This window comes from Pygocentrus nattereri, chromosome 11, assembly GCF_015220715.1.
Source record: "Pygocentrus nattereri isolate fPygNat1 chromosome 11, fPygNat1.pri, whole genome shotgun sequence".
Taxonomy (NCBI): domain Eukaryota; kingdom Metazoa; phylum Chordata; class Actinopteri; order Characiformes; family Serrasalmidae; genus Pygocentrus; species Pygocentrus nattereri.
In genome coordinates, this window is record NC_051221.1 from 17,912,558 (window position 1) to 17,937,521 (window position 24,964).

The 24,964-nt window shown below is 42.3% G+C and overlaps 5 protein-coding genes across 21 annotated transcripts in view; all 5 read left to right on the forward strand.

Annotated features, from left to right (window-relative positions):
• The window catches only part of LOC108430948 (protocadherin alpha-C2-like), a 187,296-nt gene that overhangs the window by 120,349 nt on the left and 41,983 nt on the right, over nucleotides 1–24,964 (forward strand). The window contains exon 1 of one of the 17 annotated variants that reach the window (XM_037542895.1): nucleotides 7,944–10,432. The exons of 14 other annotated variants lie outside the window; for them this stretch is intronic. In XM_037542895.1, coding sequence (XP_037398792.1) covers nucleotides 7,955–10,432 — 2,478 coding nt within the window. In that variant the 5' untranslated portion in view covers nucleotides 7,944–7,954. Of the gene's footprint in view, nucleotides 1–7,943; nucleotides 10,433–18,797; nucleotides 21,256–22,181; nucleotides 24,678–24,964 lie in introns of those variants that run through there. 2 more of the 17 variants (XM_037542899.1, XM_017703768.2) reach the window with 2 other exon arrangements.
• Nucleotides 854–3,417, forward strand: LOC108430917 (protocadherin alpha-3-like). Its single transcript, XM_017703737.2, has one exon. It carries the CDS (start codon nucleotides 993–995, stop codon nucleotides 3,387–3,389), a length of 2,397 nt encoding a protein of 798 aa, XP_017559226.2. The 5' UTR covers nucleotides 854–992; the 3' UTR covers nucleotides 3,390–3,417.
• Nucleotides 4,620–7,171, forward strand: LOC108430916 (protocadherin alpha-2-like). The gene has a single exon (XM_017703736.2). It carries the CDS (start codon nucleotides 4,754–4,756, stop codon nucleotides 7,169–7,171), a length of 2,418 nt encoding a protein of 805 aa, XP_017559225.2. The 5' UTR covers nucleotides 4,620–4,753.
• On the forward strand, nucleotides 11,295–13,819 carry LOC108430914 (protocadherin alpha-3-like). The gene has a single exon (XM_017703733.2). It carries the CDS (start codon nucleotides 11,306–11,308, stop codon nucleotides 13,817–13,819), a length of 2,514 nt encoding a protein of 837 aa, XP_017559222.2. The 5' UTR covers nucleotides 11,295–11,305.
• Nucleotides 14,710–17,452, forward strand: LOC108430913 (protocadherin alpha-5-like). Its single transcript, XM_017703732.2, has one exon. It carries the CDS (start codon nucleotides 14,926–14,928, stop codon nucleotides 17,311–17,313), a length of 2,388 nt encoding a protein of 795 aa, XP_017559221.2. The 5' UTR covers nucleotides 14,710–14,925; the 3' UTR covers nucleotides 17,314–17,452.

The following is a 24,964-nucleotide window of genomic DNA, read 5'->3' on the forward strand; positions in this document are numbered from 1 at the left end:
GAAACATGCTTATTTTATTTTAACACATTTTTATCAGTTACAGTGATGACTTTATCTTGTTTATTTCTGCTTTTGCACAATGTGGCGTGTGCAGTTCGTCTTCTTGAAAACCCTTTTGTCAATTATATGCTCTGAAAAAAATAAATGCTTCTTCATTTTATTGTGTCAGATATTTGCACATAAAGAAAATGTGTTGCCTTATTTATTTTGGCAATCATCATGTTCGTGTTATACATTTTATTTTTCTGCAACCATTAGTCACTTTTTTATTATGTCAATTCAAAGAACCAATTTGTGTGGAATGATCAATTGTCTAAATAATGCTTCAAATTAATCTATGGCAGTTATCTACTTATCGTTTTAAACGTAAATATTATGAGTTCGCTTTGCTCGACCCATGCGTGGTTCCTTTATCCTTAAACAGTAGTCATCAAACAGTAAAGGTGAAATAGCATGTTGTCTAGAGCTTTTTTCTCTTTGATCTGTTTAATTAGTTTAATCCCGGAATGGGATTAGAAGTACTTCATCTTGGGCTTTTAATTAGACATTATTGTTTTTTACATTGAAATATTTCAAAGATTCAACAGGTTCTATATATATTTTTGGATATTTGACACATTCCCAGCACTACAAAACAACTGATCAAAATTCCTTTGTTTGACAAATAAACAAATGGTGCAGGGCAATGCCAGTGGTGGTTAGCATTAGGATTAAACAATCTATTCACTTGTCACTGGTACAGTACAATAAAACGGACACATGGTGTCGCTGTAGACCGTGGAAGTGTTGTATACAGCGTTAATATCAAGCTCCTCCTCTTGGTCGGTAGCATAAGGATCTTCGTGCTTTGTTCGCTCAGCACAGAATGTTGGAGTCACAGCGAAGGACTTGCGTATTTCGAGACTCGTGATGTTGTGAATATACTGATGGAAATGCTTTACATTTGATGAAAACATTTGGATGTAGTTCTCGCTGAATCAGTCTTCGCTGAAATGGGCTGGCCTGTGTATCGAGAGACGCTGCGGACTTGGTGCGTCGCGCTGCTTTGTTTACTGGACCTGAGCACGGCTCAAATATCTTACTCCATCACTGAGGAGGTCGACAAGGGAACGTTTGTTGGAAATATTGCTAAGGATTTGCACATAAATGTACAATACCTCGAGTCGAGAGGACTGCGGATTGTATCGGGACACAGTAAGAGGTATTTTGATGTAAATTTAAAGACGGGAGTGCTCTTTGTCAATGAGATGATCGACAGAGAGGAGCTTTGTAGCAAAGCGCTCAAATGTTCAATAAATATTGAAGCTATACTGAGTAATCCTATGAGCCTCCATAGAATAGAAGTGAATATTTTAGACATTAATGATAACGCTCCATTTTTCCATGAAAAATCATACAATCTTAATATCACCGAGTTGGCGTATTCAGGAGAAAGATTTCCGTTACCAGTAGCCAACGATGCAGATGTAGGGACTAATTCGGTAAAAACTTACAAGCTGAGCCCGAATGAACACTTCTCTCTGGATGTGCAGAGCGGTGGAGAGCAGACTATATCTGCCGAGTTGGTGCTGCAGAAACCTTTAGACCGAGAAAAACAGTCAATGATTAAGCTCACATTGACCGCAGTAGACGGAGGAAAACCTCCCACATCTGGAACCATGGTAATTGTCATTAATGTGGTTGATGTGAACGACAACACTCCTGTTTTCAGCCAACAGCTGTATAAAGTTCGTGTTTCAGAGAATAGCCCTGCTGGCACCACACTGATAAAACTCTTGGCTACAGACTTAGATGAGGGCGTGAACGGTGAAGTTGTATATTCTTTAATAGAGCGAGGTAGTTCAACGCCCTCTGGATTATTTAAAATGGACCAACACAGTGGAGAAATAACAGTCCAGGGCAATTTAGACTTTGAGGAAAATGCAGCATTTGAAATCCGCGCACAAGCTAGTGATCGTGGCCATTCGCCACGTAGCACGCATTGTAAAGTCCTAGTGGAGGTTGTTGACGTAAACGATAACGCACCGGCCATTTCTGTGACATCTCTGATGAGTACAGTAAAGGAGGATTCCGCTTTAGGGACAGTGGTAGCTTTAGTGACCGTGACAGATAAAGACAGCGGGAAAAACGGTGTTTCAAAGGTGGACATATCAGGCTCTGAAAGGTTTAAGTTGACATCTTCATACAAAAATTATTATTCTCTTGTTGCGGATGGTCCGCTAGATAGAGAGAGCGCGTCTCAGTATAACATTGCCATAAAAGCGATTGATGAAGGGACCCCACCTCTCTCCAGTTCCACTGTAATTACTGTACACATTTCTGATGTGAATGATAACCCGCCCCGATTTCCAGAGCCCGTCATTAATGTTTATGTGAAAGAAAACAGTCAGATAGGAGCTGTAATTCATACAGCATCTGCTTTTGATCCTGATGTAGGTGAGAATGCCAGAGTAACATATTCATTACTAGAAAGCTCTAAAAGCTCCTCAGTATCATCTCTGGTGAACATAAACTCTGACAGTGGAGATATTCACAGCTTACAGTCTTTTAACTATGAAGAGGTGAAAACGTTTCAGTTTAAAGTTCAGGCCACAGACTCTGGAGTTCCTCCACTGAGCAGTAACGTGAGTGTGAACGTTTTCATCCTGGATGAGAATGACAACAGTCCCGGGATTCTCGCGCCCTATTCTGAGCACGGCTCCGTTAACACCGAGAACATCCCGTATTCTGCTGAAGCGGGATACTTTGTGGCCAAGATCAGGGCTGTAGACGCCGATTCGGGTTATAACGCGCTGCTTTCTTATCACATCTCCGAACCCAAAGGAAACAACCTGTTTCGGATCGGAAGCAGCAGCGGGGAGATCAGGACTAAGAGGAGAATGAGTGACAACGACCTGAAAACCCACCCGCTGGTCGTTGTGGTCTCTGATAGCGGAGAGCCCTCACTGTCAGCCACTGTGTCTGTTGATGTGGTGGTGGTCGAGAGCACAGGTGACATCCAGACTCAGTTCAAACACGCTCCGATGAAGGAGGAGAGCTTCTCGGATCTCAACCTGTATCTGCTGATCGCCACTGTGTCGGTTTCCGTCATCTTTTTACTGAGCCTCATCAGTTTAATAGCAGTAAAATGCTGCAGGACAGACGGCAGTTTCAGCAGGTACAGCGCCCCAGTGATCACCACACACCCTGATGGGAGCTGGTCTTACTCCAAATCCACTCAGCAGTACGACGTGTGTTTTAGCTCCGACACTCTGAAGAGTGACGTAGTGGTTTTCCCTGCGCCATTTCCGCCTGCAGATGCGGAACTGATCAGTATTAATGGAGGAGACACTTTTACCAGAACTCAGACTCTGCCTAATACAGAGAAGGTAAGACTCGTGCACTTTTAGCTGCCTGTCTCGTATTTTCTAATTCCATCTTCAGGATGTTCTGAATAATTTTAGGCCAGTGATGCCCCTTTTGGGGTCATTTTTGTCTTATTTTTGCTCGCTTTTGTCTGATGTTTATGAACATGTCATCGTTACATCTTAAAATCTGTAGGGTTCTGTTTCCCGGTTTTGTTTCATTTCAGACCTACAGAAAGCATCTTATTGGCTGTTTGTTTGTGGTTGTTACTTTAGTTACAAAATTACTCCTAAAACCTACGTTTCATGCGAATTGTGTACATATTGTGATTAACTCAACATTAGTGTGTTTAATTTGAAGTGTGTGTGTGTGTGTGTGTGTGTGTGTGTGTGTGTGTGTGTGTGTGTGTGTGTGGAGTTGTCCACGGTGCTGATTCCTTCCTCCAGCTCTTAGGTTTACATGGCCACTTGCATGTATTTCATGATTAAAGATTTATTTACAAGTTTTTTTAATATATATGTCCATTTTGTGAAGCCTATTTAGTCTCTTTATTGCATTCTTGAGGTTTTGGTGGTGCGAATGCAATCACAGCAGGTTCTTTATTCTTTTCTGATCAGGACTAAATCATGTTTATTTTTTCCTTTTTTGTCTTTTAATATCATTGCTCACGTTTGAAATATTTTCATAATCTCTAGGATTAGTTATAATTTCAGTTCATTGTTTATACTAACATTTTTATTTTCGGTTTCAGAAACATTCATTCTAAAATCTTACTTTTTTAACTATAAAATGAGTAGCCTGGCTGATTTTACATTTTAATTTGTTTGACCTTCAAATAATAATTTAACAGAATGTAACGCGAATGATTATTGCTGTGTTAACGTACTACTTGTTCAATAAACCTGAAATTTCAAGACAGATAATTTACTCACTTTTATAAACTAAAGTAATTTGCTTATTAAGTTCTTTCTGGAAAACGACATTAAATAAATAATTTTAACGAATAATAGCTTGTAAATTCTTCTATCATATATACTGTTATCATATGTACTATACATCCACCATATGCTAGAATAAAATAATGCAAAATCAACAGTTTTATTTTTGTCAAACAAGCGTAAATCATTTCTACACTTTAGTTGTAAGCTTTCAGAATGTGTCTTGCACTATATTTGTGCACCTGGTGTCGCTCTAGACCGTGTGATGACGCTCTCAGGCTCCTCCTCTGGTGTGGTCATTTGAGCAGAGCAGGGACTCCTGGCTTTGTTCGGTGAATGACGGAATGGCGGAAACAATAGCGGAGCTTTGCTGTTGAATGGATACAGAAAAGAGAATTACAATGAAGGAATTATTGAAAGCTTGATTTCAAGACTTGGTTGTCCTGCTGTCTAATGCTTCTACTGCCGCAATGGTCTCTCCCGGACAGAGAAAGAGGCTGTGGACTTCATGCGTCGCATCGCTTTGTTTATTGGAATTGTGCGCTGCTCAGATGTTTTACTCCATTTCGGAAGAGATCAGTAAAGGGACATTTGTAGGAAATATCGCAAAAGATTTAAGCATTAACGCGCATGAGCTGGAGTCGAGAGGACTGCGGATCGTGTCTGGGAACAGTAACAGGTATTTTGATGTTAATTCGAAAACGGGAGTGCTCTTTGTCAATGAGAAGATAGACAGAGAGCAGCTGTGTGGTAATGCAGAGAAGTGCTCGGTCAATATAGAGGCTATTCTTAACGACCCTATGCAGCTTCACAGAATAGAGGTGAATATTTTAGATTTAAATGACAATGCGCCATCTTTTCATGAAATTTCGTATACAATCAATATTACTGAGTCAGCATACACCGGAGAAAGATTTCCATTACCCGTAGCAAGTGACGCTGATTTGGCTAGTAATTCTGTTAAGAGCTACAAGCTGAGCCCAAATGAACACTTCTCTCTAGATGTGCAAAGTGGAGGAGAGCAGAGTGTATCAGCTGAGTTAATACTGCAGAAAGCTTTAGATCGAGAAAAACAGGCTGTGATACAGCTCACACTGACGGCTTTAGACGGAGGAAAACCTGCTAAATCTGGTACACTGCAGATAGTAATCAATGTTGAAGATGTGAATGATAACACTCCTGCTTTCAGTAAACCGCTCTATAAAGTCCGTGTGGCTGAGAACAGCCCATTAGGAAGCACTGCTGTTAAACTGGAAGCTACTGATTTAGACGAGGGAGTAAACGGAGAGCTAGTGTACTCTATATCAGTGGGAGGAAGTTCAAAGATCTCTGATCAGTTTGCTATAGACACAGTAACTGGTGAAATTACTGTAAAGGGAAAGTTGGATCATGAAGAAAATCCAGCACTCGAAATTCGAGCGCAGGCGAGAGACAAAGGCACCCCCTCCCGAGTAACACACTGTAAAGTGCTGGTTGAAGTTCTGGACGTTAACGACAACGCACCAGAGATCACTGTGTCGTCTGTGATGAGTCCAGTAAAAGAGGACTCTACATTAGGCACAGTAGTGGCGTTAGTGACAGTGTCAGATAAAGACAGTGGAAAAAACGGAGAGGCTAAAGCACATGTTTCAGATTCTGTTCCGTTTAAGCTGAAACCGTCCTACAAAAATTACTACTCCTTAGTTGTCGATGGTCCTTTAGACAGAGAGAGAACATCACAGTATAACATCACTATAACAGCTGCTGATGAAGGGACCCCACCTCTTTCTAGCACGAGTGCTATTATTGTGGATGTTTCTGATGTGAATGATAACCCGCCCCGCTTTCCAGAGCCCGTCATTAATGTTTATGTGAAAGAAAACAGTCAGATAGGAGCTGTAATTCATACAGAATCTGCTTTTGATCCTGATGTAGGTGAGAATGCCAGAGTAACATATTCATTACTAGAAAGCTCTAAAAGCTCCTCAGTATCATCTCTGGTGAACATAAACTCTGACAGTGGAGATATTCACAGCTTACAGTCTTTTAACTATGAAGAGGTGAAAACGTTTCAGTTTAAAGTTCAGGCCACAGACTCTGGAGTTCCTCCACTGAGCAGTAACGTGAGTGTGAACGTTTTTATCCTGGATGAGAATGACAACAGTCCCGGGATTCTCGCGCCCTATTCTGAGCACGGCTCCGTTAACACCGAGAACATCCCGTATTCTGCTGAAGCGGGATACTTTGTGGCCAAGATCAGGGCTGTAGACGCCGATTCGGGTTATAACGCGCTGCTTTCTTATCACATCTCTGAACCCAAAGGAAACAACCTGTTCCGGATCGGAAGCAGCAGCGGGGAGATCAGGACTAAGAGGAGAATGAGTGACAATGACCTGAAAACCCACCCGCTGGTCGTTGTGGTCTCTGATAGCGGAGAGCCCTCACTGTCAGCCACTGTGTCTGTTGATGTGGTGGTGGTCGAGAGCACAGGTGACATCCAGACTCAGTTCAAACACGCTCCGATGAAGGAGGAGAGCTTCTCGGATCTCAACCTGTATCTGCTGATCGCCACTGTGTCGGTTTCCGTCATCTTTTTACTGAGCCTCATCAGTTTAATAGCAGTAAAATGCTGCAGGACAGACGGCAGTTTCAGCAGGTACAGCGCCCCAGTGATCACCACACACCCTGATGGGAGCTGGTCTTACTCCAAATCCACTCAGCAGTACGACGTGTGTTTTAGCTCCGACACTCTGAAGAGTGACGTAGTGGTTTTCCCGGCGCCATTTCCGCCTGCAGATGCGGAACTGATCAGTATTAATGGAGGAGACACTTTTACCAGAACTCAGACTCTCCCTAATACAGAGAAGGTAAGATTTGACCAGTGTACATTGCGTTACTGGTGTTTTTAATCTGTAAACTTTTCAATCGAAGACATTTCACTGCATAAAGACTTTAGATATGTTTTATGTGGTTCCACGTTTTTGTCCACGTGTGATCTCACGACCTGAGTAAGGTTGTTTTTCTTGGGCTCGCTGTCCATGGTTCTGAAACAAGTAGATTTATTTCTTTACATTTCATTTCTGTTTTGCTGCTATATTAATGGAAGTTAGCGTTAATTTTGGTAACTCACATTCAGATTTGAAATGGTTTAACTCATTATCTATGGGAATATTTTCTCCAATGCTCTATTTGAACATTACCTTTCGAGCGTTTTTTATCCTTATTCTCTGGTGTCTACTCTCAATCTCTACCACTGCTTAATTTGTCATGTGTGTTTCAGTAACCTTGGATATGTTATGTGTGCTTTTACTTAGTGTGTAAGCGTGTGTATATATATATATATATATATATATATATATATATATATAGAGAGAGAGAGAGAGAGAGAGAGAGAGAGAGACAGAGAGAGAGAGAGAGAGAGAGAGAGACAGAGAGAGAGAGTACATAATTTCAATTTAATTTAGAAGTTATAGACTAATTTATAGAGCATATTTGCATTTTTTATTTAATGCTTTTATTACTATTACATTTTTTAAATATAATTCTCAGTGTATGTTTTCGTGGTCCGTACATTTCCAGATGGTGTCACTAGCTCTCTACACTTACAGATCTTCTGTATTTTGCGAAACTCCTCCTCGTCTGGGGGCAGGGCGTGCACATTGAAGCAGCTCGGGCAGGGCTTTGTTCGGGCGATGCAACAACAGCTAGTCTATTTTCCTCTGTCCAAGCGGTGGATTAATGTACACAGTGATGCTCACGGATTTAATGCTGTCTGGAGGATGATGTGGTGGTGGAATTCGGACAAAATGGTCGACCGAGGATTTCTCTCGCGGACCATTTTGACTTCGCTTTGTTGTCTTTTCAGCGTAGTGAATGGGCAGGTTGTGTACTCCGTATCGGAGGAGAGTAATCCGGGCACTACGGTGGGTAATTTAGCCAAAGATCTGGACCTCAGTGTTCAAGACTTGGAGCTTCGTGGATTTCAGATCGTTTCGGGACCTAATACGAAGTATTTCGATGTTAATGTGAAAACGGGAACACTGCTTCTGAAAGAGAGGATAGATAGAGAGGAAATATGCGGAAGCAGCTCGAAGTGCTCGCTGGAGCTGGAGGCCATCGCTAAGTCGCCTTCGAACATGTACAGGTTTGAAGTTAATGTTTTAGATATCAACGACAATGCACCTGAGTTCCGTTTGCCTACACTATCGCTAAATGTATCCGAGGCTGCTGTACCGGGGGAACGATTTGCGTTACCGAGTGCGTATGATCCTGATGTGGGCAGTAACTCGGTTAAGAGCTATAAGCTGAGCCCGAATGAACACTTCTCTTTGGATGTACAGAGCGGAGGAGAACAGAGTGTATTCGCTGAGCTTGTGCTGCAAAAAGCTTTAGACCGAGAGAAACAGCCTGTGATTCATCTCATATTGACCGCTACAGACGGAGGAAAACGTCCACGAACTGGGACCATAAAGATAAATGTAGATGTAATAGATGTAAATGATAATGTTCCTGTCTTTACTAAACCGCTGTACAAAACACAGATACCAGAAAACGCACCACCTGGAACTTCAGTTATCACTGTTCATGCAGACGACGCTGATGCGGGATTAAACGGAGAGGTAGTGTATAGTTTTTTAAATCATAACAATGACAAAAGCAATGCGCCATTCGAGATTGACCACGTAACCGGTAAAATAACAGTGAAGGGGCAGTTAGATCACGAGAAAAGCAGCGCTGTTGACATTCGAGTGCAGGCAAGAGACAAAGGGCAAACATCCAGAGCAGCATATAGTAAAGTGCTGATTGAAATAAGTGATATTAACGATAATGTACCTGAAATATCTGTAACGTCCTTATTAAATACAGTGAAAGAAGGCTCACCAAGGGGCACGATGGTCGCACTAATAACAGTGAAAGATGAAGATGCTGGCCAAAATGGTACTGTGAAGCTGAAAATACTCGGTGAGATTCCGTTTAGAATACAGAACGCATACAAAAATAAATATTCATTAGAGGTAAATGATCATTTAGACAGAGAAACTACATCTCAATATGGCATAAACATCGTAGCCACTGATGAAGGGACCCCACCTCTTTCCAGTTCCACAGTAATTACTGTGCACGTTTCTGATGTGAATGATAACCCGCCCCGCTTTCCAGAGCCCGTCATTAATGTTTATGTGAAAGAAAACAGTCAGATAGGAGCTGTAATTCATACAGTATCTGCTTTTGATCCTGATGTAGGTGAGAATGCCAGAGTAACATATTCAATAATAGACAATTACAGCACAATATCATCTCTGGTGAACATAAACTCTGACAGTGGAGATATTCACAGCTTACAGTCTTTTAACTATGAAGAGATGAAAACGTTTCCGTTTAAAGTTCAGGCCACAGATTCTGGAGTTCCTCCACTGAGCAGTAACGTGAGTGTGAATGTTTTTATCCTGGATGAGAATGACAACAGTCCCGGGATTCTCGCGCCCTATTCTGAGCACGGCTCCGTTAACACCGAGAACATCCCGTATTCTGCTGAAGCGGGATACTTTGTGGCCAAGATCAGGGCTGTAGACGCCGATTCGGGTTATAACGCGCTGCTTTCTTATCACATCTCTGAACCCAAAGGAAACAACCTGTTCCGGATCGGAAGCAGCAGCGGGGATATCAGGACTAAGAGGAGAATGAGTGACAATGACCTGAAAACCCACCCGCTGGTCGTTGTGGTCTCTGATAGCGGAGAGCCCTCCCTGTCAGCCACTGTGTCTGTTGATGTGGTGGTGGTCGAGAGCACAGGTGACATCCAGACTCAGTTCAAACACGTTCCGATGAAGGAGGAGAGCTTCTCGGATCTCAACCTGTATCTGCTGATCGCCACTGTGTCGGTTTCCGTCATCTTTTTACTGAGCCTCATCAGTTTAATAGCAGTAAAATGCTGCAGGACAGACGGCAGTTTCAGCAGGTACAGCGCCCCAGTGATCACCACACACCCTGATGGGAGCTGGTCTTACTCCAAATCCACTCAGCAGTACGACGTGTGTTTTAGCTCCGACACTCTGAAGAGTGACGTAGTGGTTTTCCCTGCGCCATTTCCGCCTGCAGATGCGGAACTGATCAGTATTAATGGAGGAGACACTTTTACCAGAACTCAGACTCTGCCTAATACAGAGAAGGTAAGAAGCCAGCTAATTTAAATGTCACCAGTTTGTGTGATTACGGGACTTAGTATTACAGGTCTTTATAGCCTCCAATAGCATCTGTTACCAATAGGGTCTGAGAGCCTTGGTTTCAATAGCCTTTTTAGTTTTATTCCAGCACTTCTTCTTCTTCTTCTTCTTCTTCTTCTTATTATTATTATTATTATTGTTGTTGTTGTTGTTATTGTTGTTTTTGTAAGTGATATTTGTAGTAGTAACAGCAGGAGGAGCAGCAACAGTAATACTACTACTACTACTACTAATAATAATAATAATAATAATAATAAGGATAATAATAATAGCATCATGATTTTTTCCCATTTCTCCTGCATTTCTTTGTTTTGCTATCATTAATAAGTCATCATCAGATCACATTTACTACAAAACCGATTACATCAGCTGGTCTTTCTATTCACTGTGTATTGGCTTGCAGTGTTTATAGATTTTAAAAATCTTTCCTGTGTTTTGTGGCCTCAATTAATGCAGGTGTAGATTCACATGAAGTGGTTCATAAGACTAAAATATTTCTAACGTTTTATTACTGATTCTCTGCATTTTCTTCTTTTATCATTTCTCTCCGGCTTGCGGTAGCATATATATATATATATATATATATATATATATATATATATATATATATATATATATATATATTATAGCTTCTTTTAACAGCGAAAGGTTACAATATTAACGTGAACATCATATTTGCTTAAGTTCTCAGAACCTTACCCGCAGTTCACCGCAAGGTGTCACTAGCCACCTGCAGTTCGAATATTGTCCTTTTTTGTTTCGTGGCTCCTCCTTTCCTGTTAGGACCTCCTCCTCCACACACAGGGCTTTGTTCGGGAGATGCGACGAGTCTGCAGTCGTCATTTTCTCCATTACAGTGTTGAATCTTGTCGCAATGCAAACCAATGTTGTGTGTTTTTTCCAAATGTGTTTCTGACGCTCTGGATTATGGCTGAGTCGAGGGGGATTTATTGCCTGTTGTGGATATGTGGCGTTTCACTGTGCTTCGTTTGGGGTGTAGTGGATGGACAGATTGTATATGCTGTTACTGAGGAAACAAGCGCAGGAACTGGTGTTGGAAATCTAGCAAAGGATTTAAATCTGAATGTGCACGACCTTGGACAGAGAGGATTCGAAATCACCCCGGGACCAAATAAAAGGTATTTTGGCATAAATTTGAAGACGGGGATTCTACACATTAAAGAAAGGATAGACAGAGAAGAGCTGTGTGGGCAAGACGCGAAATGTTCGCTGGAATTAGAGGCCATTGTTAACTCGCCTTTGAATATGTTTCGGTTTGAAGTGAACGTTGTAGATATAAACGATAATACACCGACGTTTCCATCATCGAAAACAGAAATAAATATTTCAGAGTTGGCTTTTCCAGGAGAGAGATTTCCATTGCCGAGCGCGTTTGACGCGGATGTGGGCAGTAACTCGATAAAAAGCTACAAGCTGAGCCCGAATGAACACTTCTCTCTGGATGTGCAGAGCGGAGGAGAGCAAAGTGTTTCTGCTGAGTTGGTGCTGCAGAGAGCTTTAGATCGAGAGAAACAGCCTGTGGTCCAGCTCATACTGACCGCAGTAGACGGAGGGAAACCTCCCAGATCTGGTACGATGCAGATAATAGTTAATGTTGAAGACGTGAATGACAACGTTCCAGTGTGTAATAAAACTCTTTACAAAGCTCGCGTGACAGAAAACTCTTCACCTGGCACGCCCGTTATCATAGTCCGTGCTACAGACTTGGACGAGGGCCAAAATGGCGAGATAGTCTATTCTTTTGTTAATCATAACAATAACAAACAGGTTCAAGCATTTTCAATTGACCCAGACACTGGACTCATTACAGTACATGGTGTTATCGATTTTGAGACGCAGAATGCAATTGAAATTCGAGTTCAGGCTAAAGATAAAGGACATAAACCCAGAGCAGCACTATGCAAAGTTTTGGTAGAAATCACTGACATTAACGATAATGTTCCTGATATTTCTGTTAATTCTTTAGTGGACACGGTGAAAGAGGATGCTCCTACTGGTACAATGGTAGGATTGATAACAGTAAAAGATGGAGATGCTGGTAAAAATGGTGCTGTGATACTTAAAATTGCAGATGCTGTACCATTTAAGATACAGAACACCTACAAAAATAAATATTCATTAGTAGTCGATGGCCCTCTAGACAGAGAAAGTAAGTCTCAGTATAACATAATTATCACAGCAACGGATGAAGGGACCCCACCTCTCTCCAGTTCCACGGTAATTACTGTGCAAGTTTCTGATGTAAATGATAACCCGCCCCGCTTTCCAGAGCCCGTCATTAATGTTTATGTGAAAGAAAACAGTCAGATAGGAGCTGTAATTCATACAGTATCTGCTTTTGATCCTGATGTAGGTGAGAATGCCAGAGTAAAATATTCATTACTAGAAAGCTCTAAAAGTTCCTCAGTATCATCTCTGGTGAACATAAACTCTGACAGTGGAGATATTCACAGCTTACAGTCTTTTAACTATGAAGAGATGAAAACGTTTCAGTTTAAAGTTCAGGCCACAGACTCTGGAGTTCCTCCACTGAGCAGCAACGTGAGTGTGAACGTTTTCATGCTGGATGAGAATGACAACAGTCCCGGGATTCTCGCGCCCTATTCTGAGCACGGCTCCGTTAACACCGAGAACATCCCGTATTCTGCTGAAGCGGGATACTTTGTGGCCAAGATCAGGGCTGTAGACGCCGATTCGGGTTATAACGCGCTGCTTTCTTATCACATCTCTGAACCCAAAGGAAACAACCTGTTCCGGATCGGAAGCAGCAGCGGGGAGATCAGGACTAAGAGGAGAATGAGTGACAATGACCTGAAAACCCACCCGCTGGTCGTTGTGGTCTCTGATAGCGGAGAGCCCTCACTGTCAGCCACGGTGTCTGTTGATGTGGTGGTGGTCGAGAGCACAGGTGACATCCAGACTCATTTCAAACACGCTCCGATGAAGGAGGAGAGCTTCTCGGATCTCAACCTGTATCTGCTGATCGCCACTGTGTCGGTTTCCGTCATCTTTTTACTGAGCCTCATCAGTTTAATAGCAGTAAAATGCTGCAGGACAGACGGCAGTTTCAGCAGGTACAGCGCCCCAGTGATCACCACACACCCTGATGGGAGCTGGTCTTACTCCAAATCCACTCAGCAGTACGACGTGTGTTTTAGCTCCGACACTCTGAAGAGTGACGTAGTGGTTTTCCCTGCGCCATTTCCGCCTGCAGATGCGGAACTGATCAGTATTAATGGAGGAGACACTTTTACCAGAACTCAGACTCTCCCTAATACAGAGAAGGTAAGAAATAAAATAAAGAATATTTAGCTAAGTATACATCCACCTTACACTGGTTGAGTTTCTAAAGGAAAATTTGCCTCTGCCTTTGACTTGTGGAGCCATCACTACGGATAAACTGTGTTTATCTGTTTTATTGTTTTGGTGTGTTATGATTGCATTTTAGCCTTTGTTTTGATCCTGACTAAGAAAAAATGAACCTTACATTGGGTGGTAGATTCTTCTGCCTTAAGAAGTACAGTACAAATAAATTGCACTCCATTGAATCTGATTCATTTATTAAAGAACATTTTCATGACAGGAGATGAAACAACTGTCATGGGTGAATATTGAAATTCTGATATCTGTTGTTTTCATCGCATTTGCTAAGCGCCACCTTTTTACTGTTTGATTCTGTGAATGTGGCCAGGCATTAAAAGACACGTCAAGATTGGAAGAGATTCACCTAGTTTTCAGAAGCTGGATTTAATGTTAATATATGTTTTGGATGTCTTCAAGCTTTTTTTTACATTGTCTCCGGGCATCGCTAAAGCTTTCTCGCTATCCGTGGTGCTGAGGGCCCAACATGACACATGAGCTTTCCAGCGTTTATTCACTGCTCAGATTTCCATTTATGCTTTTTTAGATTTTTCCAGATATGACGAAATTTATATTACGTCTGTTTTTTATCATATATGTATTTGATATTATATTAGTTTCTGGGCTGTATTAAGTAAGTAGTTGTTAATTTGTGAACGTTTAGGGCTCACATGAAAGATCGCGTTGATAAGAAAAATATAACCGTGCATTTTATGATGAATGCAGTTTTTTAGTATAAAAAATGGCGTATACGTATATTTTTTATTTCTTTGTGTATTTCTTTGTCGTTACTAAGTTTGAAAACATTTTCCTTTGTGTCTTCCGGGCGTGTTGTTTGTAGTTCTCCACACAGTGTCGCTAGCTTCCTGCTCTGAATAGCTTATTTTGTGACTTGGCGATGCTCCTCCTTTTTTCGTGGAAGGGGTTTTGGCCAGTCTGTCACTGGGCTTTGTTCCCGACACGCCATTGTGTACAAATGCTGTGTAGCAGTGGTTCGTTTAAATGGTTGCTTTGAGCTCTACGGATGGATTTTCTTCCAACTGCGGCGTTGGGATAAGATGGCTTCCTCTGTGGGACAAAGGCTTCGACCGTGGATATGTTTATTTCTTCTTCTTCATTGCTGGAGTGCCGCGGATGGGCAGGTCGTGTATTCACTGTCAGAGGAAGCGAAACCAGGCACCGCGATCGGAAATCTGGCAAAGGATTTAAACATTAATTTGCAGGACATTGAGCGCCGAGGACTTCAGATCGTGTCGGCAGATAATAAGAGGTATTTCGATTTGAATTTGAAGACGGGAGTTCTTTCCGTTAAGGACAGAATAGACAGAGAGGAGCTATGCGCACAGAGAAAGAAATGTTCCATAGCGATAGAGGCTGTTGCTAATTCGCCACTGAATATTTACCGATTTGAACTGAACGTATTAGATATTAACGACAATTCACCGACATTTCGGACAGCAGTAACGGAGTTAAATGTTGTTGAATCAGCTTTTCCAGGAGAGAGATTTCCTTTACCGAGTGCGTTTGACGCGGATGTGGGCAGTAACTCGGTAAAGAGCTACAAGCTGAGCCCGAATGAACACTTCTCTCTGGATGTGCAGAGCGGAGGAGAACACAGTGTATCTGCTGAATTAGTGCTGCAAAAAGCTTTAGACCGAGAGAAACAGCCTGTGGTCCAGCTCATACTGACCGCCGAAGACGGAGGAAAACCTCCGAGATCTGGTACGCTGCAGATTACCGTACATGTAGAAGATGCTAATGATAACATTCCTGTTTTTAAAAAATTCCTTTATAAAGCTCAAGTGCAGGAAAATGCACCGCCTGGCACAACCATTGTTAAAGTTCACGCCAGTGATCCAGATGAGGGTCTTAATGGTGAGATTATTTATGGATTTTATAATCACGATAATGATCAGGACATCAATGCATTTTCGATCAATTCCGAAACGGGAGAAATCACAATAAAAGGTGAGCTTGATTATGAGCGGAAGAGCGCCGTTGAAATTCGGGTCCAGGCTAAAGACAAAGGACAGCAGCCGAGAGCTTCGCATTGTAAAGTCTTGGTTGAAATAATTGATGTCAATGATAATGTTCCAGAAATATCGGTTACGTCATTAGTGAACAAGGTTAAAGAGGATGCTCAGGTAGATACAACTGTTGGAATGATAACAGTGATAGATAATGACTCTGGTAAAAACGGTCACGTAAACTTGAAAATGATCGGATCTGCTCCGTTTAAGATACAAAATACATATAAGAATTATTACACTTTAGTTGTAAATGGACCTTTAGACAGAGAAAGCACGTCACAGTACAATGTGACGGTTATAGCGACAGATGAAGGGACCCCACCTCTCTCCAGTTCCACAGTAATTACTGTGCACGTTTCTGATGTGAATGATAACCCGCCCCGCTTTCCAGAGCCCGTCATTAATGTTTATGTGAAAGAAAACAGTCAGATAGGAGCTGTAATTCATACAGTATCTGCTTTTGATCCTGATGTAGGTGAGAATGCCAGAGTAACATATTCATTACTAGAAAGCTCTAAAAGCTCCTCAGTATCATCTCTGGTGAACATAAACTCTGACAGTGGAGATATTCACAGCTTACAGTCTTTTAACTATGAAGAGATGAAAACGATTCAGTTTAAAGTTCAGGCCACAGACTCTGGAGTTCCTCCACTGAGCAGTAACGTGAGTGTGAACGTTTTCATCCTGGATGAGAATGACAACAGTCCCGGGATTCTCGCGCCCTATTCTGAGCACGGCTCCGTTAACAGCGAGAACATCCCGTATTCTGCTGAAGCGGGATACTTTGTGGCCAAGATCAGGGCTGTAGACGCCGATTCGGGTTATAACGCGCTGCTTTCTTATCACATCTCTGAACCCAAAGGAAACAACCTGTTCCGGATCGGAAGCAGCAGCGGGGAGATCAGGACTAAGAGGAGAATGAGTGACAATGACCTGAAAACCCACCCGCTGGTCGTTGTGGTCTCTGATAGCGGAGAGCCCTCACTGTCAGCCACTGTGTCTGTTGATGTGGTGGTGGTCGAGAGCACAGGTGACATCCAGACTCATTTCAAACACGCTCCGATGAAGGAGGAGAGCTTCTCGGATCTCAACCTGTATCTGCTGATCGCCACTGTGTCGGTTTCCGTCATCTTTTTACTGAGCCTCATCAGTTTAATAGCAGTAAAATGCTGCAGGACAGACGGCAGTTTCAGCAGGTACAGCGCCCCAGTGATCACCACACACCCTGATGGGAGCTGGTCTTACTCCAAATCCACTCAGCAGTACGACGTGTGTTTTAGCTCCGACACTCTGAAGAGTGACGTAGTGGTTTTCCCGGCGCCATTTCCGCCTGCAGATGCGGAACTGATCAGTATTAATGGAGGAGACACTTTTACCAGAACTCAGACTCTCCCTAATACAGAGAAGGTAAGATAAATTAGTTGTTATGCATTTTACTTTGCTGCGTGAAAATTTCTATTCGGTAAACTTGCTGCTAAATGAGGCCTGTTCTGTGTGTGGGCTAACTGTGTTGTGCTGTAGTGATGCTGAAATTCCGAGAGAACATCTTTTTGTGGCGTATTGATACATGTTGTTTTAAAATGATTTGGTCCAACTATTTGAATAGTCGCGCGCACACACACACACACACACACACACACACACACACACACACACACACACACACACACACACACACAATATGCAAGAGTTCTTTAGCTCTCTTGAATTTTGCCTAGACTGGCCCACTACTGCAGCTCCTCACAATTCAAAGACGTCTTGTATTCTTTCTTCTTCTTCTTCTTCTTCTTCTTCTTCTTCTTATTATTATTATTATTATTATTATTATTATTATTATTGTTGCATCATCTTTTAGTAACTTTCAGATTTTTTCCCGTGCGTTTTCTCCATCTCTCTCCAGCTGGCATTCACGGTTTAACTATCCTAGTTTTTTTTTTTTTTTCATAATTTTTTCGTTTGGGGCGGCGGCATTTGTGTGATGGCCCAATGGCCACAACCTGAGAAAACACTTGGCTACTAACGTGCCTTAATATTTGCACTTATTCAGGCAGCACACACGTTTTGTTTCAGGCGGTGTCCATTCATTTTATATAGGTCTACATTACAAACGATCATTCCATCCTCCGAAAGGCCGGTCCATCCCTCTCTTTACCGAAGATGAATTATTCGATTTAAGTCCGAGTTCTTGTGGTCTATATTAACCCCCCCGTTATCTATCTATCTATCTATCTATCTATCTATCTATCTATCTATCTATCTATCTATCTATCTATCTATCTATCTATCTATCTATCTATCCATCCAACCATCCATCCATCCATCCATCCATCCATCCATCCATCCATCTATCTGGCTGGCTGGCTGGCTATTTATCTATCTATGTATGGTGACAACATTTTGTAGTGGTTGTTTTTGGTTGACGTTTCTGGGGATCGCGAGATGTTTAGGATCTTTTTCATTGCACGTGCTTCTTTCCGTGGTGCTGAAATCTTAGCGGTTTTTCCAGCAGTTAAAACACTTTCGCTGCCGTTAAATGGGCTGCTTTAGATGTCTTTCCTAAATCCAGTCTTGTGTTTAGATTGTTTGCAGCCATGGAAATAATGTTCTATTTTATCTTGGTATGACATTGAATGTGATACTGTCGTGGACAGATTCCTCTTTGTCATATTCAGGGTATGTTTGTATGGCTTATAAGGGAAAATGTATTTTTTTGTGAATTGAAGTAGATACACTTTTCACGTTTTGTCTAACGTTACTGCTTGCATTTGCCCACATGATGTCACCAACGTCCCACTCTCATTTATTCCGTGGTTTTGCTATGCTCCTCCCTTTTCACTGCACGGCAAAGTGTCTGCTGAGCAGTGGGCTTTGTTTGGAATTCGCCATTGTGCTCGGACGCTGCTTAAACGTGGCTCAGAGAGATTTTCACAACTATGCGAATGGATTTTTACATTTTCTACAGAACGTTGGAATTGAGATAAAATGGAATCATCGACGAGGCAGAGATTTCAGTCGTGGATGTACTGTGTTTTATTGCTTCATTTATGGAGAACCGTGTCTGGGCAGACTGCGTTTTCCATATCGGAGGAGGCAAACGCGGGCACCCCAGTCGGAAATTTAGCGAAGGAATTTAACCTAAATGTTCAAGATCTTGAAATGAGAGGATTCCAGGTCGTCACAGAGGCGTATAGGAGGTATTTCGATATTAATTTAAAGACTGGTATTCTCCATGTTAAAGAGAGACTTGACAGAGAAGAGCTTTGTGAACACAGCGCGAAATGTTCTTTAGCATTAGAAACAGTCGTCAGTTCACCGCTGAATATCTATCGATTTGAAGTGAATGTGTTAGACATTAATGATAATTCGCCCGTATTTGAGCATGCAGAGACGACTTTAAATATATCTGAGTCTGCTTTTCCAGGAGAGAGATTCGCACTTCCCAGTGCATTTGACGCTGATGTGGGCAGCAACTCGGTAAAGATCTACAAACTAAGCCCGAATGAACACTTCTCTCTGGATGTACAGAGCGGAGAAGAGAGTGTATCAGCTGAATTAGTACTCCAGAAAGCTTTAGACCGAGAGAAGCAGCCATTAATGCAGCTCATACTGACCGCTGTAGACGGAGGAAAACCTCCCAGATCTGGAACGATGATTATAGTTATACATGTGTTGGATGTGAATGATAACATTCCAGTTTTCAGTAAGTCACTGTATAAAGCTCGAGTTAACGAGAACGCGCCGTCCGGCACTCCAGTGATCACCGTGCATGCCAGCGATTCGGATGAGGGGGCGAATGGTGAAATCGTGTATGCCTTTGTTAACCACGGCAATGACAAAAATGTAAATGCATTCTCAATAAACCCTGAAAACGGCGAAATTGTAGTAAAAGGTGATCTGGATTATGAAAGGAAAAGCGCTGTTGAACTTCGAGTGCAGGCAAAAGACAAAGGCCACAATCCAAGAGCTGCTCTGTGTAAAGTTTTAGTAGAAATCATTGATATTAACGATAACATCCCTGAAATATCTGTGACGTCTTTAGTTAACCCCATGAAGGAGGATACGCCGGCCGACACAATGGTTGGAATGATAACAGTGATCGATAATGATGCTGGTAAAAATGGCCAAGTAATCTTGAACATGTTGGGATCTGTGGCATTTAAGATACAGAAGTCTTATAAAAATTATTATACTTTAGCTGTAAACGGACCTCTCGACAGAGAGAGCGCGTCTAAATATGACATTACTATTATAGCGACAGATGAAGGGACCCCACCTCTCTCCAGTTCCACAGTAATTACTGTGCACGTTTCTGATGTGAATGATAACCCGCCCCGCTTTCCAGAGCCCGCCATTAATGTTTATGTGAAAGAAAACAGTCAGATAGGAGCTGTAATTCATACAGTATCTGCTTTTGATCCTGATGTAGGTGAGAATGCCAGAGTAACATATTCATTACTAGAAAGCTCTAAAAGCTCCCCAGTATCATCTCTGGTGAACATAAACTCTGACAGTGGAGATATTCACAGCTTACAGTCTTTTAACTATGAAGAGATGAAAACGTTTCAGTTTAAAGTTCAGGCCACAGACTCTGGAGTTCCTCCACTGAGCAGTAACGTGAGTGTGAACGTTTTCATCCTGGATGAGAATGACAACAGTCCCGGGATTCTCGCGCCCTATTCTGAGCACGGCTCCGTTAATACCGAGAACATCCCGTATTCTGCTGAAGCGGGATACTTTGTGGCCAAGATCAGGGCTGTAGACGCCGATTCGGGTTATAACGCGCTGCTTTCTTATCACATCTCTGAACCCAAAGGAAACAACCTGTTCCGGATCGGAAGCAGCAGCGGGGAGATCAGGACTAAGAGGAGAATGAGTGACAATGACCTGAAAACCCACCCGCTGGTCGTTGTGGTCTCTGATAGCGGAGAGCCCTCACTGTCAGCCACTGTGTCTGTTGATGTGGTGGTGGTCGAGAGCACAGGTGACATCCAGACTCAGTTCAAACACGCTCCGATGAAGGAGGAGAGCTTCTCGGATCTCAACCTATATCTGCTGATCGCCACTGTGTCGGTTTCCGTCATCTTTTTACTGAGCCTCATCAGTTTAATAGCAGTAAAATGCTGCAGGACAGACGGCAGTTTCAGCAGGTACAGCGCCCCAGTGATCACCACACACCCTGATGGGAGCTGGTCTTACTCCAAATCCACTCAGCAGTACGACGTGTGTTTTAGCTCCGACACTCTGAAGAGTGACGTAGTGGTTTTCCCGGCGCCATTTCCGCCTGCAGATGCGGAACTGATCAGTATTAATGGAGGAGACACTTTTACCAGAACTCAGACTCTCCCTAATACAGAGAAGGTGAGGATAAATTAAGTTTATTGATTATAAGGATATCCTCGTAATGTATTAATTTTAATTTGTTGAAAAATAAGGTACGTCTTCAATCTATAGCGCTTTGATTGGTGCTGTCCGTGGTGCTGAAATGCTCAGACTCGTGTTGACCTAAAATAATTGTTTCTTAGTATTTGGGTGAACATGTGATGCAAATTCTTTCTTTTTTAATGGAGCACATATTTCTCCCAGAGCACAAGCACTCACTAATAAAGAAAGGGAATTTTTAGTAACACCTTAAACTGACTGTGCGTTGATTTTGATTGATCCAGTTGTGAAGATATAATCAGCACATTCGTGTTTATGTTAAAATAAATTTTTATTTGTTTTGATTGTTTTCATGTGTCAATTATGTTAATTTTTACATCATGTATATGCACTGCATCTTTTTTTTATCCTGTAAGTCTAATATGGCACTGGATAAGTCTGTAGATCTATTATCATGTCATACTACTACTACTACTATTACTACTACCACTACTATTACTACTACCACTACTATTACTACCACTACTACCACTACAACTACTACCATTACCACTACTACTACCACTACTACTACTACCACTACCTCTACTACTACTACTACTACTACTACTAATAATAATAATAATAATAATAATAATTGTACTTTAACTGAAGAATTTTATGTCTGTTCAGTTATATGCTGAAAACCTAAGATTTTTTTTGCATACTTTCTTTGTGGTGTTTATGCTGTTTACTTTATCTTTATGGATGTAAATCCACATATTTCAAACCTTTTTGTGACTTCTCCCTCAAAACCTCTTGGTGTCACTATAAAAGTCCCCTATGACGTTTGTGCGCGCTCGTTTAGGCTCCTCCTCCTCTTTGAGTGGAAACACACCGCTCATGCGCTTTGTTCTGGTCAGTCCTGCTGGAAATGTAGCGAGCGAGGAAAGTCGTTCACATGGACTCGGATACAGCACTATTGATTTTCAGCAATCTCATGTTTTGTTCGTGGTTGTTGGATCGCTCACTGTTTCCAATCCTTGAACGCGATGGGAAATCGGACAGAATGTGCACTGATCGCCGTTTGTATGATTTTTCTGAGCATCATGGACACAGCCGTGGCTCAGGTCGCGTATTCTGTGTCAGAGGAGGTAAATACGGGGACGTTTGTTGGAAATATTGCCAAGGATCTGAACCTAAACGTGCAGGAATTGGAATCACGCATGCTTCACATCGTCTCTGCTTCTGGAAAAAAATATTTTGAGGTTAATTTGAAAACGGGGTTATTGTTCGTCAACCAGAGACTCGACAGAGAAGCGCTTTGCCCTGCCTCTTCTCAGTGCTCAGTGAATTTAGAAGCTATTGCTAATAATCCGCTGAATTTGTTTCGAATTGAGGTAAACATACTGGATGTAAATGACAACGCGCCTTTGTTTCGCGTTAAATCTAAGCATTTTAACATCTCAGAGCTTGCTTCCGTTGGTGACAGATTTCAGTTGCCGAGAGCTTTGGACCCTGATGTGGGCAGCAACTCGGTAAGGAGCTATAAACTCAGTCCAAATGAACATTTCTCTCTGGATGTACAAAGCGGTGGACAGCAGAGTGTATCTGCAGAATTGGTGCTACAAAAGGCTTTGGATCGAGAGAAACAGTCTGTTATCCATCTCATACTAACGGCTGTAGACGGAGGAAAGCCACCCAGATCTGGTACAATGCAGATAGTGGTGAATGTGCAAGATGCTAATGATAACGCCCCAGTATTTAGTAAACCTCTTTATAAGGCGCGTGTTATTGAGAACACAGCTATTGGAGCATCGGTAATTAAGCTGAATGCGACTGATGCGGATGATGGTGTAAATAGTCAAATAGTGTATTCTTTGGATAGCGATGAAAAAAACAATGGCATGTTCAGCATTGATACTGAGTCTGGGGAGATTACTGTACAAGGTGCAATTGACTTTGAGACACAACATGCTTATGAAATTCACGCGCAGGCTAAAGACAAAGGATTGAATCCTCGCTCCGCACACTGCAAAGTCTTAATCGAAGTTATAGATGTAAACGATAATGCTCCTGAAATATCACTGACATCTCAGATTAATGCAGTAATGGAAGATGCCAAAAAGGGCATAACTGTCGCTTTAATTACGATATCCGATAAAGATTCTGGGAAATATGGCATCGCTCATGGTAAACTAGTTGGCGAGGTTCCCTTTAAACTAGAGATTTCTTACAAGACGTATTATTCAATTGTGGTGGACGGGCCGTTAGACAGAGAGCGCGAAGCTCAGTATAAAGTGACCGTTATAGCGACAGACGAAGGAACCCCACCTCTGTCTAGTACTCGAGTTTTTACAGTTCAAGTATCAGATGTTAATGACAATGCGCCACGCTTTCCAAGTCACGTGGTTAATGTGTATGTGAAAGAGAATCGCCCAAAAGGGCAAATTATTCACACCCTGTCAGCTACAGATCCAGATTTAGGAGAAAATTCCAAAATCACTTATGAATTGTTAGATTCACCCCATAAGACGTCTCAGGTGTTTTCTGCAGTTAGTATAAATGCTGATAATGGTGAGATAGTCACCTTGCAGTCTTTTAACTATGAAGAGATGAAAACGTTTCAGTTTAAAGTTCAGGCCACAGACTCTGGAGTTCCTCCACTGAGCAGTAACGTGAGTGTGAACGTTTTTATCCTGGATGAGAATGACAACAGTCCCGGGATTCTCACGCCCTATTCTGAGCACGGCTCCGTTAACAGCGAGAACATCCCGTATTCTGCTGAAGCGGGATACTTTGTGGCCAAGATCAGGGCTGTAGACGCCGATTCGGGTTATAACGCACTGCTTTCTTATCACATCTCTGAACCCAAAGGAAATAACCTGTTCCGGATCGGAAGCAGCAGCGGGGAGATCAGGACTAAGAGGAGAATGAGTGACAATGACCTGAAAACCCACCCGCTGGTCGTTGTGGTCTCTGATAGCGGAGAGCCCTCACTGTCAGCCACTGTGTCTGTTGATGTGGTGGTGGTCGAGAGCACAGGTGACATCCAGACTCAGTTCAAACATGCTCCGATGAAGGAGGAGAGCTTCTCGGATCTCAACCTGTATCTGCTGATCGCCACTGTGTCGGTTTCTGTCATCTTTTTACTGAGCCTCATCAGTTTAATAGCAGTAAAATGCTGCAGGACAGACGGCAGTTTCAGCAGGTACAGCGCCCCAGTGATCACCACACACCCTGATGGGAGCTGGTCTTACTCCAAATCCACTCAGCAGTACGACGTGTGTTTTAGCTCTGACACTCTGAAGAGTGACGTAATGGTTTTCCCTGCGCCATTTCCGCCTGCAGATGCGGAACTGATCAGTATTAATGGAGGAGACACTTTTACCAGAACACAGACTCTGCCTAATAAAGAGAAGGTAAGATGTGTGTTTATAGATCTGTTCCCTCTGCTATTCAGAATGTCTTGGTGCAAAAAAGTTTACCTTGGTTTTGTCATGTTTGCTTGGCTGCAGCTGACCAGTGACGCTGCCCTTGGTCCTTAAAAGCATTTTTTTTCTCTGATGAATGGACCCTAGTCCATAATGTGTGAATCCATTATCTTAGGTATTCATTTTATTACTCTCATGCCTTCATATATTTAGAATGTAAACTACTTGAAAATGTCTCTGCTCATCCTGTGTCTCTTTTCACATGTCCACTCTGT

What these genes read in the sequence shown, in the direction of transcription:
- LOC108430917 (XM_017703737.2), top strand. Translation starts at nt 993, where the DNA reads ATGGGCTGGCCTGTGTATCGAGAGACGCTGCGGACTTGGTGCGTCGCG.
- LOC108430916 (XM_017703736.2), top strand. Translation starts at nt 4,754, where the DNA reads ATGGTCTCTCCCGGACAGAGAAAGAGGCTGTGGACTTCATGCGTCGCA.
- LOC108430914 (XM_017703733.2), top strand. Translation starts at nt 11,306, where the DNA reads ATGCGACGAGTCTGCAGTCGTCATTTTCTCCATTACAGTGTTGAATCT.
- LOC108430913 (XM_017703732.2), top strand. Translation starts at nt 14,926, where the DNA reads ATGGCTTCCTCTGTGGGACAAAGGCTTCGACCGTGGATATGTTTATTT.